General features: G+C 45.5%; 1 protein-coding gene across 1 annotated transcript; it reads left to right on the forward strand.

Annotated features, from left to right (window-relative positions):
• Positions 1–3,318: 3,318 nt before the first annotated feature.
• On the forward strand, positions 3,319–17,394 carry ACP6 (acid phosphatase 6, lysophosphatidic). Its single transcript, XM_083611665.1, has 10 exons — positions 3,319–3,929; positions 8,026–8,154; positions 8,236–8,366; positions 8,678–8,757; positions 11,444–11,531; positions 13,230–13,365; positions 15,715–15,815; positions 16,095–16,190; positions 16,639–16,798; positions 17,229–17,394. The coding sequence occupies exons 1-10, from the start codon at positions 3,714–3,716 to the stop codon at positions 17,340–17,342; spliced, it is 1,251 nt and encodes a 416-aa protein (XP_083467791.1). The 5' UTR covers positions 3,319–3,713; the 3' UTR covers positions 17,343–17,394.
• Positions 17,395–18,482: the final 1,088 nt, after the last annotated feature.

Genomic DNA, 18,482 nt, shown 5'->3' on the forward strand with positions numbered 1-18,482 from the left:
TTCCAGTTCAGTTAGTTCAGCAAATCCTTTCCCTCTTTATTCTTATCTTAATCCTTTATCTTAATATGTTATAACTTTACATTCTCACCTGTTAACAATCCATTTTTTACAAACTCCTTTGTAACATTACTGCTAAAACCACTTAACTTCATTCCGACATCATTTTAACATTCATTAATTTTACAGTATTTCTGTAGGTAGTCTTTAAATTTCTTCCAATCTTCTTCCACCGACTCCTCTCCCTGGTCTCGGATTCTGCCAGTCATTTCCACTAGTTCCATATAGTCCATCACCTTCATCTGCCATTCTTCCAGGGTGGGTAGATCTTGTGTCTTCCAATACTTTGCAATAAGTATTCTTGCTGCTGTTGTAGCATACATAAAGAAAGTTCTATCCTTCTTTAGCACCAATTGGCTGACCATGCCCAGGAGAAAGGCCTCTGGTTTCTTCAGGAAGGTATATTTAAATACCTTTTTCATTTCATTATAGATCATCTCCCAGAAAGCCTTAATCCTTGGGCACGTCCACCAAAGGTGAAAGAATGTACCTTCATTTTCTTTACATTTCCAACATTTATTATCGGGCAAATGATAGATTTTTGCAAGCTTGACTGGTGTCATGTACCACCTGTATATCATTTTCATAATATTCTCTCTTAAGGCATTACATGCCGTAAATTTCATACCTGTGGTCCACAACTGTTCCCAGTCAGCCAGCATAATGTTATGTCCGCCCATTTTATCATAGCAGATTTCACCGTTTCATCCTGAGTATTCCATTTCAACAGCAAGTTATACATTCTTGATAGTATCTTAGTTTTGGGATCTAACAGTTCTGTTTCCAATTTTGATTTTTCCACCTGGAAGCCAATTTTCTTGTCCAAATTGTAAGCCTCCCTTATTTGATAATAATGAAGCCAATCTCACACTTTGTCTTTTAGTTTCTCAAAGCTCTGCAATTTCAATTTATCTCCTTCTTGTTCCAAAATCTCCCAATATTTCGGCCATTTGGCCTCCATATTGAGCTTTTTCTGAGCCTTCTCTTCCATTGGTGATAACCACCTTGGGGTTTTATTTTCAAATAGATCTTTATATCTTATCCAGACATTAAACAATGCTTTCCTGACAATATGGTTTTTAAATGCTTGGTTTGTGGGCTGAACTGAGGATCCTGCCCGTGTGTGGACCTACTTTGGCATGGATTTTCCTATGCTCCTTCTAATGTGGAACGCCACCCCAATCTGAACTATTTTGTAGCACTGATTCTAAAGCTGTCTGATGATCAGCTGTTGAGACCCAAATGCCATTGCTGAGCCTGAGCTACGCAAGTACGGAATTCAGAATTAAGCCAAGAACTTCAAAGAGAAACAGAAATGATTTGAGAGAGAGAGAGGAGCGGGATGAACACTCATCATAAACCCATAAAATCAATGGTAACTACACAGGCACAGGGGTAACGGCCAGTCCAGATCCCCTAGTGACTCACCTCCCTGTCTTGCCCAAAGGCGAGCACTCCTCCTGCGAGTACTCAGGTCTCTCCTTCTCTCAGACCTTAGTCTCTGCAGCTCGGGAGATGTTGGTGGGTTACTAGACCCAGAGGCCGCCTCAGCCTCTCTTGACCCAACTGGTAGTGGAGCAGCTGTAAGTGATTGCCCGGCTGAAGGCAATGAGGTAATCCCCGCATCTGGAGCCAGGGCAGGCTCAGGCCCCTGACTCGGCCCAGCTGATGTTTGTTGCAGGGGAACCTGTGCAGACTGGGGCTCTTCAGAATCAGGCCCCAGACTTGGTTCAAATGCTGCCTGAGGCAAAGGATCCAGTGCGGACTGAGACTCCTCTGGTTCCAAGTCTGAGCCCGAGTCCCAGGCCATCACAGTTAGTTCCTATCCTCTGTCCCTTCCAAAAAGGACTGACAGGAGAGCAGTAGTCTGGTTTGGTAAGTCCCCACTCAGAGCCTTGCCCGCCCCATGAGGCAGCTGCCTCAGGCAGCATCCCTCAAAGCATGGCACCCCAGTTCTGTGACCCAGATTTACCACTGGTCTCCCTGGCCTCTAAGAACAGAGAGGGGCTGGCAGCAAAGCTCTGTGGAACACTTCCGCTCCTGCCAAGATTACTTTCTTCTTGACAATCCTTACTGAGTTTGCTGACTCCGTCGGAGGGGAGTGGAGCATTTTTGCCCCAGGTGCCTTGGGCCACCCTGCCCACACCCATGCCATGCCACTCACCCAGTGATTCGTGAAAAGCCCCTGGCAAGTCGGAGTGTCATGGAGCAATATATATGGTGTGTGAGTATGAATGGTTGTACCGACACATTCCTCTGACTTGACAAGAGCTTAGATCATGCTGAATGCATGCAGAAGAACAGAAGAAGAGGCCTTCTGGATCCGGCCAACCAGATGCCTATGGGAAGCCCACAAGCAGGATCTGAGCACAGCAGCACTCTCACCTCCTGTGGTTTCCAGCAACTGGTATTCAGAAGTATACTGTATCTGCCAGGCGAGTGTGCCTATGCCAGTATAATCAAATGAGAAGCCAGCATTGTTCCTTTATGGGTGAAATGCTCATATTATGATGGGCAGGCATGTATATTGCAGAAACTCTTGCCTCTGGTGATCCCAGCATCTGGAAAAGGTCCTACGACTCAACACCCTCTCAGTGGCATCCCATCCAGGTTGACCCATACATCTCAGTTGGAGCCACTGAGAACAAGTCAGTTTCGATCTGCACAATAACCTTAAGAATGGAAAGCAGGGACTTTGGAAGTTGCTCATCAACAGTTAGCACCTGCACAGCTGGTTGATCATAGTCTTCCACACTGTGGTGAAATGTCCTGTTTTCCTATTTAAAGAAATTCTTTATAAATCTATATTTATGAAAAGCACGTACAAATGTTTTGCGAATCCAGTATGCATTTCCTCCCCCTCCCCATCATTGAGAAAAGGTTTATGCAAGTAAATTCCACTGAACAAATTTGGACTTACATACGTGGGATTCGGCTGAAAGTGTTCAGAACTTCCCAGAGACAAGGAATGGCAGCTAACTGGACAAAGCAGAATAAAGTGCCCTACGCATTCACTAATAATTTGAAAACTGGACACACTGCAGAACCCAGCAAGATGGGAGAGCACAAATAAGACGAATACAACAAGATCGCCCATATGAGTTCAGTGAATGGTCCTGGGGAGAGAAGCGAGACATCTCTCAGATCCCATGCCTCTCATGTTTGCTGCAGAGCCCAACCAGAGGGCGGATTAAGCCCGCAGGCAAAGCTGTCCTCCCACTTCGCCGGCTGAAACATGCTCACAAGCCCGGCCGTGGGAACTCCCACGCCATACACGTGACCGGCTGGGAAAGAGCGCCCCGACGCCCGCTGGGAGATGTAGTCTTCTGGTGGCTCCTGGTCGGGGCAGGCGCCCGGCTGAAGAAACCGCATTTCCCAGGGTCCTCCTGGGGGTGGCGCCGAATCTCCTGCCGGCGAGCAGCTGCACCCGGGCGGCGTTGCTGAAAAGGGGGAGGAGGGAGGAGGTCTCTGTTCCGCGAGCCTCGGCGTTTCCTCGCGCCAGCGCTGGAAGAGGAAGGCGGGTTTCCCGTGAGGTAACAGCAGCAGCAGCAGCAACTTTTGCTTTCTCAACTCTGCCGGCAGCTGCGCAAGCGGCGAGCTGCTCCGCTCTCGGACTCGCTGCGAGGGTCCCGCGCCACCTGCCTCGCTCCGTCAGCATGAGTTTGTGGGCTCGCGTGGGCATCTTGGGCACCCTGGCGTACTGCGTAGCGAGCAAGAGGAGAGCCCTGGCCGAGCCCAGGAGGAGCAAAGCGCCGCGCGGAAGCGGCGACGGCGACGGCGACGGCGACGACCCGCTGGAGCTGAAGCTGGTGCAGGTTCTTTTCCGGCACGGCGCCCGCACTCCGCTGAGACCCATCCCCGATGTGGAGCAGGTGAGGGGGCCCGCCGCCCGGGGGTGGAAGGAGAGGGACGGAGCTGGCAGAGCAGGGCTCGCCGTCCCGCTCGGCCACCAGCGGGTCACCTTGGGCCAGGCAGTGTCTGCCGTCCAGCCGAACCTGCCTCCCAGTGTCGTCGTCGGGATGAAATGGGGAGAGGGGAAACCATCTATGCCGCCTTGAACCCCAGGCAGAAATAATGCGGTCAATGCATACATGCCATTTCCCTTTTCCTCTGGCCCTTCCCAAAAACAAGGGCCATGGGGGAAGCATCAGCTTGTGGGGGGGGGCGACATTCAGCAATATACCCCTCCCTGGGTTGGTTCGACCCCTCTTGGCTTCTTGCCCCTCACCATAGGTGCCAACTCCTAGGTAAGTAAAATATTATTTGACCCCCCCAATAAAATATTGGAGGTGGCTGCCCCCCAAGTTGATGGGCATTGTGATTCAAATAGTATGTGTGCCTGCAGTGCCTTGTGATCAATTATATGGGGTTGGGGGTCACCTGCCCCCCATATTTTATTCAAGACAGCACCCCAGCACACACACACACCCGCTGTCTGTTCACTTGCATGCGTGCGCGCACACACACCCATCCACACAACCACCCAAGTGGGAAGCACAAGGTGAGGGTCCCTTTTGCTCTCCTCGCTGTTTGCTGGCTAGGAAGATCTACAGAGTCAGACCGCTGATCCGTTGTCCACACTGGCTATGCTTCAGGCAGGAGCTTCCCCCAGTCCTACCTGGAAACGCCCAGGGTTGAACTTGGGACTTCCTGCATGCACAGCTGATGCTTTGCAACTTTCCTGTTCCTAAGAGGGCAGGTGGACAATGACAAAAGGATGTCCAGCAGGGCCAGGAGGCTCAGCAAGTGGGGGCTTTGAGTGGAGCCCCCTGGTACCGCCCCCTCTGATGCTGCCCCTGGATCTGGGCAACACAGGCAAGCCTCAGCCAAGATCACACAGGGGGGGCAGCTAGTTGGGGGTGCCTGGTTGTGATAGTGGTAAAAGGGGGGGGGTTAAAAGAACATGTTAATATTGTATCCTTAAGTGTTAAAAGTATCTCTGCTACATTGTCTCACTAATCTTTGTAACAACCCTACCAGGTATTATGCACCTGTGATTTTAAAAAATGTATTTATAACCCAGTGCTGTAAATTGGCATGAAAAGCAGCAGCTTGCCAAATAATTATCAGGCATGTTCATGCAGAAATACTAGTGGAGCTGATGATGCCCTGGGCTTGGAAATTCCTGGTGCTAACAGCAATCAATTCCTAAAGAAGGTGCTGCATTTTTTTCCAGCTGACCTAAAAAGCCATTTGGCACATCAGGAGCAGGTTGGAGGAAGCGGAAGTGGTCCGAGGAGCAGCAGAGGTTGCTGAGCTTACTAGCTCAGGGCTGTCAGTGTGGGCATTTTCACGAGGCAGCAGGTGAAGGAAGCATAGGTGGAAAATTTGGCTTTGCTCAGTGCCAGTAGCCACCAAGCGGAACGCAGGCCAAAGTACAGCAGGTACAGCAATAAGACACCTTTATACTGCCAACCCACAATCTGATAAAGTGGATATTTGCCCCAGAGTGCCTTGGCATTCTCTAAAATTTAGAGAACATGGAAACAAACGTGGGAATTATGTTAAAATGTGGGCTGCTGCAGAGCTAAGGGAGTGAGCTCCATGTGAGGTCAACTCTATTGTGGTCACTTGCTTAATGCCTGCCATTCATACTGGTGGGGTGTGCTAGCTTGGGCTGCTCTGCTGCCTGTCAACCATGAGATGCTTCCTTCATTACCAGCTGGGTGCTACAGGCCCAAATTGTGAGCGCTGGAAGGTGTAAATGCAACTGTATGCCAGAGAGTGTGCAGTCCTGCAGACATTGCTGGACAACAATTCCCATCATCATCCCTGACCACTGGCCATGCTGAAGGAAGTTAGAATACAACCCCTGCAATATTCAAAATTGTATGTTATGTGCCTATTGATGAGTGATAATAGTGACTCATTTATAGTGCTAATTCTCTATAGCCTTGTTTTGTGCATCTCCTCCTATCTTGAATGTTACCAACCCATAGGCTAACTAACTACTATAAATAATTTGATTGGGGTGCTTGCCTCTTGCCCTTTTAACTTCAGGAGATGCATGCATAAACATGCATTTGCATTAGTGCAGAACATCAACCAGTCTGTAATAATAATAATAATAATAATAATAATAATTATTATTATTATTATTATTATTATTATTATTATTATTATTTATTTATATCCTGCCCACCCTCCCCAGCCAAAGCTGGGCTCAGGGCAGCTATATAGTCAGATTTGGAAATTGTTCACTCTGCTTCAACCAGATCAAAGTTTGTCTGTGCCACTGTTTTTCATAAACAGGTGATGAGAGAAGGCATTGCAACTTCTACTTACCCAGTTTATGAACTACTTACCCAACACCTGCATTTCCTCTTGATTTTGTAGCTGGAATAGAATTAATGGTTGTGTTTATTTTTCCTTATGCACCATGTTCCTCTCTTGGCTCTACCTAGCAACTTGTGATAACTTCTGGTGATGAACAGATTTGGCAGATTTACCACCTAGATCAGTAGGAAGTGCAGTTGTGAAGAAATTGAGATTGCTCTTTTTAAAGTTCCTAAACTCATACACTTTAAAGTGGAATTTCTGGGGAAATGGCCAAGAACTATTGATGGCAGATATGCCTCTTAGGATGAATACAGAGAAACCCTGATATTTTAAACATTCCAGATATGTGCAAGCCTCATTTGTATTTTCTGTGTTGCAGTGTTTCCAAAGGCAAGTGCTTGGAATAGGGCAAGGATTGGGAGCCCCCCACCCAGCTTACCAGCTTTTCCTCTAAGGACCAGCTGTTTAATAACTTAAGAGCCCTGCTGGATGAAGCATATCTAGTCTAGCACTGTGTTCTCACAGTGGCCATCAGATGCCCATGGGAGTACCATAAGCAGAACCTGAGTGCAACAGTGCTCTCACCACACATAACTGGTCTTCAGAGGTATTTTGTTTCGGACAGTGGAGGTAGAACATAGCCTCCATAGCTGGTGGCCATTGATAGCCTTGTCCTCCACGAATCAGCTGAGCAGGGTGGGAACACCTGCCGTAGGTGATGCTATAATTGAGGCGCTGAACAAGGACCATGGTTTGGTTCTCTGTATTTGTAACCCTGACTAAAAGAATTGCAAGCAATCCTCAGTTGACTCTTTAACCAGCAAAAGAGTTGAATATAGTATTTTAGCCCTGGCAGTTCTGCAGAGATCCATTTTCGCAAGACTTCCTGATGATGGTGTCCATAAGGCATGTGCAGCACATTTCATTAGGGGTGTGCTTACCCAGTAAATTAAATTGAAACACAGTTCTTATGAAGCCGAACAAAAGGAGAGCGAGCACAAGGCAGAAGAACAACAGACAAAGACACACAAAGGGGGGGGGGGGTAAAAAGAAGGGATGGAGACACAGGTGAACACACAGAGCCCATCTGCGCCCCCCCCCAATCCCATAGTCACTACTTTGCATTATGGCTTCTGAGTCATCCCCAAAGCAAACCCAAAACTCCTCACAGGCTGACCCCACTCCTACTCCTCCACGAAGTCTAAGAATGACACACAGGAACAAGCTATTCGCTGCTACTGCTGCTGCTCCTCTTGTTACACACACAAAGCAGAGCCAGCCAAGAAGGCCTTGCCATGCTCTGACTGCTTCTCCAAACACAGGAGTAGGAGCGCTCCCTACTGCCATTGTAAAAACATTGCTGAGGCCGCAGCCACTTTTTCAAGACATTAGAGCATGCATGGGCACACCCAGAAAGTATGCCTACATTGATGTTTTTGTATATTTCAAAATCCTGGAGTAAGAAGATTGCGAAATCTGTCACTGCCTGCTCCTCTTGCAGCAGCACAGCCTGAGCATTGAATGAGATGTTTTAGCACAAAGCTTGCAGAGTTTGCCATGCCTCTAAGCCCACTGAAATAAATTTGATTTTCCACAGTAGTGGGTTGTCAACCTCTTCTAGCTATTTGAAGGTCCCAGTTTGCCTACTCAAATGCTTTTTCTTTTCCTTCATCCTTGTTTTTGGAACAGGTGGCATGGGACCCTGCTCTTTTGGAGACGCCTGCCGAAACAAAGTTGGACTACACAGTAACGAACCTGGCTGGTGGGCCAAGACCTTATTCTCCTTTCGAAGAAAGCTACAAAAAAACAGTGCTGAAGGTGACCCAACATGTATTCCTTTGGAAATGTTGAATCTCCGTTTATTTTTTCAGCCATTCAACAGAGCTTTTCTCTTCCCAGGGCGGAGTGAATGCAGGCCAGCTGACAAAAGTAGGAATGCAGCAGACGTTTGCACTGGGGAAACGGCTAAGGAGACGTTACATTGAGGAGACCCATTTCCTCTCACCAGCATTCAAACCTTCTGAGGTCTTGTGAGTCTCTGAACACTCCAATTTCCTTCCTAACAGCTTTCTTGCTCTTCCTGCTGACTGTTCCGCTCCCTCCCAGCCCACACGGCATCATAAGCCTTAGCAAAGTTTCATCCAAAGTCCTCGCTTGCTTTTTCCCCACACCACTGTGTTCAGTTTGTTAAGAATCTCCAGCTAGAACAGATAGCAGCGCTTGGTACTGCCATATTGGTGGCTCACAGATTGCTGAAACCCCTCAAGTCCCACCCCGTGTCAGTTTGTACAGGGAGCAGCCCACTGTGTTCCCATTTCATTGGCTGCCTTCTGTCTTTCAGTGTCCGTTCCACTAACATTGTTCGGAATCTGGAGTCCACGCGGTGTTTGCTAGCTGGGCTGTTCCAACAGCAGAAAGAAGGTCAGCAATGAAGGGGAGCTCCTTGCTCCTCTGTTCGCAGTCCTGCCTTGGAGTCTCTCTCCTAACAGAGATCATTGCCCTTTACACCACTGTTCTCTTTCTAGATCTTCTGTTTATCACTGTCTATTATGCCATACCCTAGTGCAGTGTTTCTCAGACTTGGGTCCCCAGCTGTTGTTGGACTACAACTCCCATCATCCCTATCTAGCAGGACCAATGGCCAGGAATGATGGGAGTTGTAGTCTAACAACAGCTGGGGACCTGAGCTTGAGAAACACTGCCCTAGTGGATTCTGATAGGCTACACTTGCACTCTAAATGAGGAATTTCACGTTTAGAAGGAACTGGTGACTACTCAGAAAAGGAGTGCTATGTTGGCTCCCTTGCTGCAACTCCTAGGGTAGAGGATGTAGTTTGCAAGGTTTGTGGTGTTGGTGGGCTTTTATTTGTACAGTCATGCAATTGGGTGCAGCTCATGCACTGCATCATTTTGGGAACGTTTTCAGTAGGTGAGCTCACCATGGCAACTGCATCTGGCCCAGGAGCTAGTAGCATGTTGCAGAGCTGGCCTTAGAAGGGCCCAGACCCCTGCTGCTCCCACAAGTATACCTCTTGCTGCATGCCTGCTTCACAATCCTTTGTTAATGCATGCAGGTATCCTCTACATGCCTCCCTTTACCCAGGCAGGGCAAACATCAATCATAAGTTTCTGATACAGCAGAGAGCTTGACCCCCGTAGTCAGCACACCTTGCATCATGCCCATTGCACCATTGACACCCTACTACCCTTGAGAACTGAAGGAGATGGAAAATTCAGCGGCCAGGTTGCTCACTGGAGCAAGACGGTCTGAGCATATTACACCGATCCTAGTCTGACTGCACTGGCTACCAGTTAGTTTCCGGCCCCAATACAAAGTGCTGGTTTTGACCTATAAAGCCTTAAAACGGTTCAGGACCACATTACCTCAAGGACTGCCTCTTTCCATATGAACCTACCCAGTCTCTGAGATCATCTTTTGAGGCCCTCCTTCATGTGCCGCCTCCTCCTCGAGGTCCAGAGGGTGGCAACACGAAAACGGGCCTTCTCTGCAGTGGCTCCCTGTCTGTGGAATGCCCTCCCCAGGGAAGTTCACCTGGCACCTTCATTATACACCCGGCAAAAATGTTCCTTTTTAACCAGGCATTTGATTGACATTCTATGCCCTTTTAAAATGTGTTTTTTTGGGGGGGGGTATTGGGGGGTTGTTCTTTATTTTGATTATGTATTTTGTGGTTTTATATTTTGACTTTATTCTGTGAACCACCCTGAGACCTCTGGGCATAGGGCGGTATATTATTATTATTATTATTATTATTATTATTATTACTATTATTATTATTATTAAAATAAATAAATCCAAAATTTACAGGAAAAACGAGACAATGCAGGCAGAAAGAATGAGAAGGAAAAGGGGGGCAGAAAGGGAAATTGGCTAGTTCCATCTTCCTCCCAACTCCCATGATCAGAGTTGTGGTTCAAAACATGGGGGGGGGACCACATTGGGGAAGGCTGACCCAGCTATTAGTCCCATTTGCTTGGAATCACAGGTGGTCAGAGCACTGTTGCACTCAGGTCCTGCCTGAGGGTTTCCCATAGGCAACTGGTCAGCCATTGTGGACTAGGTGGGACCTTAGCTAATCCAGCAGGCTCTTCTTATGTTCCTAAGGAGAAGGTTTGAAATGATGCTGCTAACTGGCAGCCGGAACAAAACTAAATGGGAAGGCAATGGCCATACTGCGTGTGGCATGCACCTTGAAGGTTGGGAATGAGCCTCTATTCAGAACCTTTAGTTGCCCAGCTTTACAGAAAGATGGGTAACTTGGGTCCTCTTGATGTTGCTGGACTAAAACTCCCACCGTCCCTGGCCATTGCCAATGCTGGCTGGAGCAGATGGGAGCTAGAGTTACCAACCACATCCAGAGAGCCACAGATAACCGACCCGGCTCTCAAACGCTGCTCTGAGCAGGCACCAAACTTATATGTGGAGCTGCACAGAGACCAGGAAGAAGAATGGAACAAACAAGTTAAATCTCAAAAGTTTTGATACTAGGATTAAGTAAATTGCAAAGTTCTGCTACCAAAACATTTGTGCAGAAACCACTATTTCTTGCAGAAACTATTATTGTGTTAAACCTGATTATTGGGAAATGATTAAGAAGGGAAGAACGCTGCGCTTACTTCTGGTTTTGTAAACCCCAATGTTTACAACGGTGGCTGTTACAAACTGCTTTGATTAAGATAATGGCATGCTGTGGTGTAAATTAATTTACAAGTAAGAGAATCATGTGGTGTAAGTCGTTCTGTGTAAGAGCAGAATATATCACCAACAAGTATCTGAAGGCATGTGTTAATAAGTGTGCTTTGCTGAGCATTTAGCACAGTGGGCTCTTGCCTTATTAGTTTGCAGGCATGATTTAATGCTTGCTTGAAGCACAAATGTAATTGGGAGCATAGACTTGTATGCTCCCAAGTGCAGGGGAAGTTCCCTAATGAGCTTTGCACAAATGAGGGTCGAGATGGGTAAGAGATTGTCCTAGGATTATAAACTATTTTAAATCAGTACAAGATGTGTTTGAATTAATTCTCAACAGCCCGAAACTTTAAACCATGAACTGCAAGTGCATTCAATGTTTTTTGTCTTGTACAGGACCCATTACCATAGTTACAGATGAAGCAGACTCTGAAATCCTTTATCCCAACCCAGTGAACTGCCATGGACTGAAAGTCATGAACAGGTATCTTGCCACAAACATTCTGTCTGGTGCCACTGTGCAGACAGAGGGTGCAGTAGTTATTGCAGCAAGGCCTTTCAGAAGACCTTGACCTAAATTATATGCATGACATCAGTTGATTGCCAAAAGCAATGTGCTCCCCTAAACCCTGTGAACGGTTCTGGATCTGTTCAAGCATTTAAAAGAACATGTGAGAAGTGTTCAAACTGGGCAGAGGAGCATAGCCTAGCCACCCCTGCTCCTCCTTTTGCAAGAAGGATTGAGCTGCATTCAGAATCATCTTTATCAGGAACTTGTGCAGTCAGCATGCAAAGGTTTGCTGGGCTGGGGAGCTGCACATTTTCACATGCTTCAGTTTGAGCCTTCATACACGCTTGAACCTGAAAGACACCTTCTGACTTCCTGGGGGCGGTTGGCTTGTTGCATCCCTCACAGAACAGTTCCAGTGTTCCTCTGTGAAGCAAGCCCAGGCTTGCCATTCTTACCTTGCCTCTTTCCCTGCACTTTTTATGCCATTGCAAAAGTCTCCTTAGGGAATGATTGTGTCAGATCTAGCCATAGCCTAAAAGCTGCTGACGTGTAAGATTGTGAGACGAGAACAAAATGGCCAAAGCAAATCATGCTCTTATTGTATGTTAGAGTAGTTGTGCAACTATGTTGTGAATAAACTATTTTCAATTTAAAAAAAAGCAGTTGGAATGAAAACTTATGAAGTAGCCTACCATACTTCTGTGTCTCACAGCTTGACTATTTAAACGGCTCAGATGATAGCATTTGTTTCCCCAAACTTATACTGTAGCGACCGGTTGCATTTTGTGGAGCGGCTATTGTGCTTGCTGTAGGCTCCTCTGGGATTATGATGGGAAAGGGCTCTCTAATATGCTGCTTGACAATTCTAGTGATTCGGTGAACTGCGTAACTGGTGCCCAGTCGGCTCAAATAAAAGCAAGTATGATCACGCTTGTGTCAAAAGCCCATGGGACAGAGAGTGAACGCCAATTCCCTAACTCCTGGCAGAGCCAATACGATGCTATTATAATCACTATATTCTAAAACAACCCCGTATGCAATTCTGCTTCTCTTTTAAGAACTGCATCCGTAACAGTTTCCTTTTCAGGGAAGCTGTGGCAAAACTAGGAATTTTCAAAGGTGGCTGTAGGCAAGCTTGTCACCTTGTCCCTGCAATTGAAGGGGCCTGGGGCCGTGCAACATCAGTGTGGCGTGCACACATGATGCAAGCATTCCCTGTGGACCTGGCCCCACGCCCCCCCCCACTTCGTGCCCCTGGCCATAGGCTACTCTTGTACAATGGTGCAGCTAACCTGTGGTCCCTTCCAGATGTTGCTGGGCTCTCAAATTCCATCACTCCTGGCCGTGCTGGCTGATGGGAGGTGGGGTCCAGCAACATCTGGTGCACCATTGGTCATTAACATCTGCCCTAGTGAGGCAAGAGCTATTTAGTTATTTGCCCTGAAAAAGATCTGAGTCAACTAAGGAAAAATTACTTTCACGTGCTTAAGACCTCTTTCTTTTTTGTAACTAATTCTGATGCATTTAGTTGTCTATTGGTCAAGCAATCATTTTAAGCCAAACAGCCCTACACTCCTTTTTCCCTTCTAACAAGCAGGGGGATTCAAGCACAGTAGCTTGTGCAGATTACCATTTATGCATTATTCTGAAGCTTTCGTTTTTCCTTGACAGAGAGAGGCTGGCCAATGTGCTTCTTCTGCAACCAGGAATTGCGGAGGATCTGAAGACCATTAAAGAGAAGATGGGCCTTGACAGCAAGAATGGGGCAGACTTCTTTCTGCTTTTTGACAACATTTTTGCAGAACAGGTATGCTGTGCCTTCGTAGGAACAAGCCTGTTTTCTTTAGCCATCCAAGTTGATTCATGCAGGTCAGTGAGAGAAGCTGTGCTGAAGTGGAGCAGTGTGGCAGCCCAGGTGCTGATGGGCTCCAGCTCCCATTAGCCCAAGCCAGAATACCCCATGCCCAGGGATGATGGGAGTTGTATTCAAGCAATGTATGGAAGGCCACGTGTTCACCATTTCTGTGCTAGCAACTATTCAGCAGAGTAACTCTTGTTGCAAATCGGAAAACCAAGACAGCTCTGCAAGAGAGGAAATCATGTGTCTTCCTTCAACTCCCTCTTCAAACATCACATTTTTTGTCTTTTGTGTTAATTGTTTTAACACTTCTCCTTTTTATCTTTCTCTCCATCCCCCAAAAATGTGTTGCCTTTTACACTGGCAAAATAGATAAGTTCTTGCTGTCGTTGCTTATGAAAATCTCCAAAGTAGCTTGTAAAATTGACTGAATTTCTCTTAGATCTTACCTAGGACCTGATGACACAGAAGTAGGTTACATGAAGCAGTTAGTATGATATCAGGGAGGGGTTGGGTCCAATTCTGTAATTCCCTCCTTAGGGTGTATCTGTGCTCCCAATATTAGATTGATCCCCAGTGCATCATATGAACAGATAATACATCCTGAGTTGGACCTAGTAAGTGGTCCAAGGTGGGATATTGGCAAAGGCCTGCTACTCCACTTTATCTCAGGTTTGGCACTAAAGATTAAACTGGATGTGGGAAAAGCTTGCATGCCGAGACATTTTAAGGGGTTACATCAGTTACAGCAGAGGGAATACTGTATGCTGAACATGACTATTACGGATGCTTAGGCTTTTAAGTGGCCAAGGATTGTTTTGTTGTTATATCTTATCCTGAGATCAATAGATATAGAGTAGGCTAGAAATGTTGTAATAGGAAAAATAATGCTCTAGCTGGGTAAACCAGTATAATTACCAATCAGTAAAAGCAAAGCATTTAACAGCAATACAAATATGTGCTTTCAACATTCAGGGCTCCCTTTCTTTATAGATTTGTCTGAAAAAGCCATGCACCGTCATTATGGAGCTTCTTTCTCCGAGATGCTTCTAACCACCCCAGGGTTTCCTGCAGCCGAGTTTGAAAGCCATTTTTGTACAACAATACGCCTCACTGACCTGAATACTTAAAACTCGTAGGAAATGAAATGAAATGAAACCTAGGTTCCTCATTGTAAACTTTCCCCTATCCTACTGTTGTCCTTCTGATCCAGTCTTATAGAATTCTATGGTTGGAAGAGGTCCCGGGGGTCATCAAGTCCAACCCCTGCAATGCAGGAATCCTGTCCACCGCTGTCCCAGGGTGGACTCGAACCACCAATCTTCTGGTTAACAGCCAGATGCATTGACCCATTATGCAATTGTTTTAAAATTACTGGTTTTATATTTTAATTTTTTACTGTACCGTATATACTCGAGTATAAGCCGACCCAAATATAAGCTGAGGCACCTAATTTTACCACAGAAATAATTGGGAAAACTTACTGACTAGAGTGTAAGCCGGTTCACCACACCGCAAACCTCCTGGTGGGCCGGAGTGCCTGTGCGTGTAGATGGCGACTAACAGACAAACAAGCAGAAAACTGACAGCGGCAGAGGCGGAGGAGGAAGCAGCCGCCAGAAAGGGCTGCTTTTGGGCTGCTCTTTCCTCCACCGCCACCACCTCCGACAGTAGCAAAGGGGACCCTCACTCGAATACAAGCCGAGGAGAGCTTTTTCAGCATAAAAAATGTGCTGAAAAGGTTGGCTTATACACGAGTATGTATGGTAACTTGCTGTTTGGTTTTTATATTGCTTTTGTAAACTGCTTGGGTCTTTCTTTTTGAAGTAAGCACTATATAAATTTGTTAAATAAACAAACAAAATGAATATTGTGCCACTTCAGGTAATTACGTTGCCTGACTGTGGCAGTAACATAAGACATGGGAGGAAATGGTAATCAAGACATATGAATGGGACCATTCATATGTCTTGAACTGAAATCTGTCCACTACATGAAGATGTTTTCAGGTTGTCCAAGTTAAAACTAAAGGCTTGTTGTTTTTAAAGGGAATCACTCACTTGCTTATTGTAACAGTAATATCACTATTCATATATCTATCTGTTCACATTGTTCTTCGTCTTTAGACTTAGAGGAATGGCCTAGTTCCTTGTCTAACACAACTTGTTCAAGTGCATGTCCATGTTATGATATCTAATGATAAGCACATGTGTGTCCATGCCTGATCTAAAGTAGTGGTGCCATTTGTCACTGCAGCCTTAGAGTTGTTATTTTAATTCACACTATGCTGTCTTTTAGGCACATGATCTGCCTAGTTGCCCTATTCTGAAGAGTTTCATGGAACTGATCGAGCAGAGGGCTATAGACTCACTCCTTTATGTCACAAAATCAAATTTAAGGTGAGCAGTCCCAGGGATGGTATGGGTGGTAAGCCTGGGGATATCTGCAAGACAAAACACAGAATCACTCTTCTGTTTTAAAACATGGACTTCTTATGCAGACTAGTCATGTGTGTCGTCATGTGTGTCCCTGCTAGCCAGGAACCTTTACTTTTAAACCTGCTCCTGTTCCGATTAAGTTCTGCCAGTTATCTAGAACTGTTAAAAGATGTCGCAACTCTTGTTAGAAACTTTTTTTTTTAAAAAAATGGATCTCTGTTTTGTTATATTTCTGACTAGAGAGTCTCTCAAGATGTCAGTTGGTCCTCTACTCAATATAATAGAGAAGAACATTAAGGCGGCAATGAACCCTTCCTCTCCTGAAATCAAGGCCAGGTATGTAGATTATTGGTATTTACGGTCTTGGCAGAACATCCCATTGAGCAGCATCTACAAGCTAAAAACATTGAAAGGGGAAATGGGATAAATCAAGGGGAGCAGGAGTTGATGGAACAGTGACAATTGCACCATTTAAGATTTGTCTATATATTTTTAACTGGGTAAAGGTGACTTGTAAGTATTCTAACTTTAAATGGATGTTATGTAGAACTTGGCTCACAAAAGCAGTTTCATATGAACAAATACAAACTAGGTGCTCGCATGTGGAAGACAGAGAACAAAGAGGAAGGAATGCTATTAGCCTGATAATTCTCAATTTAGCTTATTACATCTACCAACTGACTTGAGATTCAGTGTAAATGGAAAATGCAGCTGCAATGGCTGCTATACACAATGTATGTCATGAGCAAGACTGAATTATTGGTCACTTCTTCTTTTATTTTAGAAAGCTTGCTCTGTATGCTATTCACGATGTTACCCTCTTCCCACTGCTATTGGCTCTGGGGGTCTTTGATTCCAAGTGGCCTCCATACGCAGCAGACATGACAATAGAACTCTACCAGCGTTCCAAGGACTGGTTTATACGGCTGCTCTACAATGGAGAGGTAGGAGGCTCCATGGTGATGATGTTACACATATAAATGGGACCTCAAGTGAGATTTGGGCAGGACGCAAATTCCATACTCTAGCTTGCACAACATCTAAATACAAAGGCTGTTAACAGATAAATCCCTGAATCTGGAATGCGGGGATCTCATACCTGTTTCAAGCTAACTTTTTGTAACTTTTAAAGCAACTCTCTTTGCAAGGCTGGCAGTAGTGATGCTGTATGTCAGGATATCAGGACTCTGGCCCTCTAGTTGTCACTTGACTACAAATGCCATCATCTCTGACCACTGACTGGTACTGTTAGGAGTCTAATAGAATCTGGAGGGACCACAAAGTGTACGAGATTTATTTATTTTTTGCCCAAGGGCCTCTTGTAATGGCATTTTTTTGGTGACGTAAATGTTGATTTGTCTTGTCTTTCCGCAGGAGCTGGTTCCAAGAGGATGCAGAGCTGGTCTCTGTCCGCTGGAGGATTTTCTAAATGCCCTTTCAACTTACAGTGCTAATCCAGAGGAATATAAAATGCTTTGCTCTCAGTGAGAAGAGACGTAGAACAGATAAATGATTAGTAATACTAAAACATTATTCACAACATTTGTCTTTTCAAACGCCATAAAGAAAAGTGTCATTTACTTCTGGTTTAACTCTGCTAACAGGACAGTTCAAGTAATGTAAAGTATAACAGGGATGAATGCTGCTGCTACATTTTGAAAATTGGGTCCCTGGCTGCGGTAAGAGTTGGTGGTGGCTTAATATCCAAAAAGTGGTTACTGTAACCCAGTTTTTCAAATTAATGGAATCTTGCAGATGGCAGCCAAGTGATAGCCCTCTGCTGACAGAAGGCATACACCAGTGAAAAGGGGAGGCAAGGCAATTTTAAATAATCCCTGTCCCTAGCCAAAGCTGCTCCAAAAGATCCCAACCCGGAAACGGGGGGTTCCTGAAAATTGCCTGTCAGTAAGAGAACATTAATTGGACACCAACCACTCTGCACCTACTGCTACATTTGCTTTTGAGCTCCACTAAGACATTCAATGTGCTGAAGCTAGTGCTACTCTTTGTTTTAAGTTCCCTGTGGTCCTTTAGCAGCTAAACTGAACCACTAAACTAGTCTTTCAAAATTCTCAATTAAGGCATTTTACTGGAGCTTAACTTTCATTCCAGGACACCTATATATAGCCTTGCTGTTGTCAGAAGCTACAGCCATTAGCAGGACAAAGTCTCTTTCCTTGGAACCTTCAACCAGCCATTTTATTATAATTATTGCCATATTCACTTTATAACCGAAGTGTTGCTTGATATGGCTAGGTAGGCCAGAGGTGAACTGTTGTGGAAATGCTACAGTTAGCTAAAATGCAAAAACATGGAAGCGGGCCGATAGAAGCCTGGAAAGATGTAATTGGATACAAGCACTTTGTCAGACTGAATGCTAAAAGCAGGCAGCAATGTTAATATAACTAACCCAAAGACAAGACAGGTGGATAGTCACTGGGTATTCAAAATGGCTGTTACTTATTGTAACAGAAGCATGTTGAATCAGATTGGTGTTGTGCCCTGTGGGTTATAGGGAATACAAATTGACGACCCGAATCAGTGCAAATGCTACAGCAACCTCTGTACCTGAAACATAGGGTTAGTAATAGTTTGCTCCCTCTAGTAAAAGGGAAATGCAACCTGGAA

The sequence above is a fragment of the Podarcis filfolensis genome, assembly GCF_964270895.1.
Source record: "Podarcis filfolensis genome assembly, chromosome: 4".
NCBI classification, from domain to species: Eukaryota; Metazoa; Chordata; class Lepidosauria; order Squamata; family Lacertidae; genus Podarcis; species Podarcis filfolensis.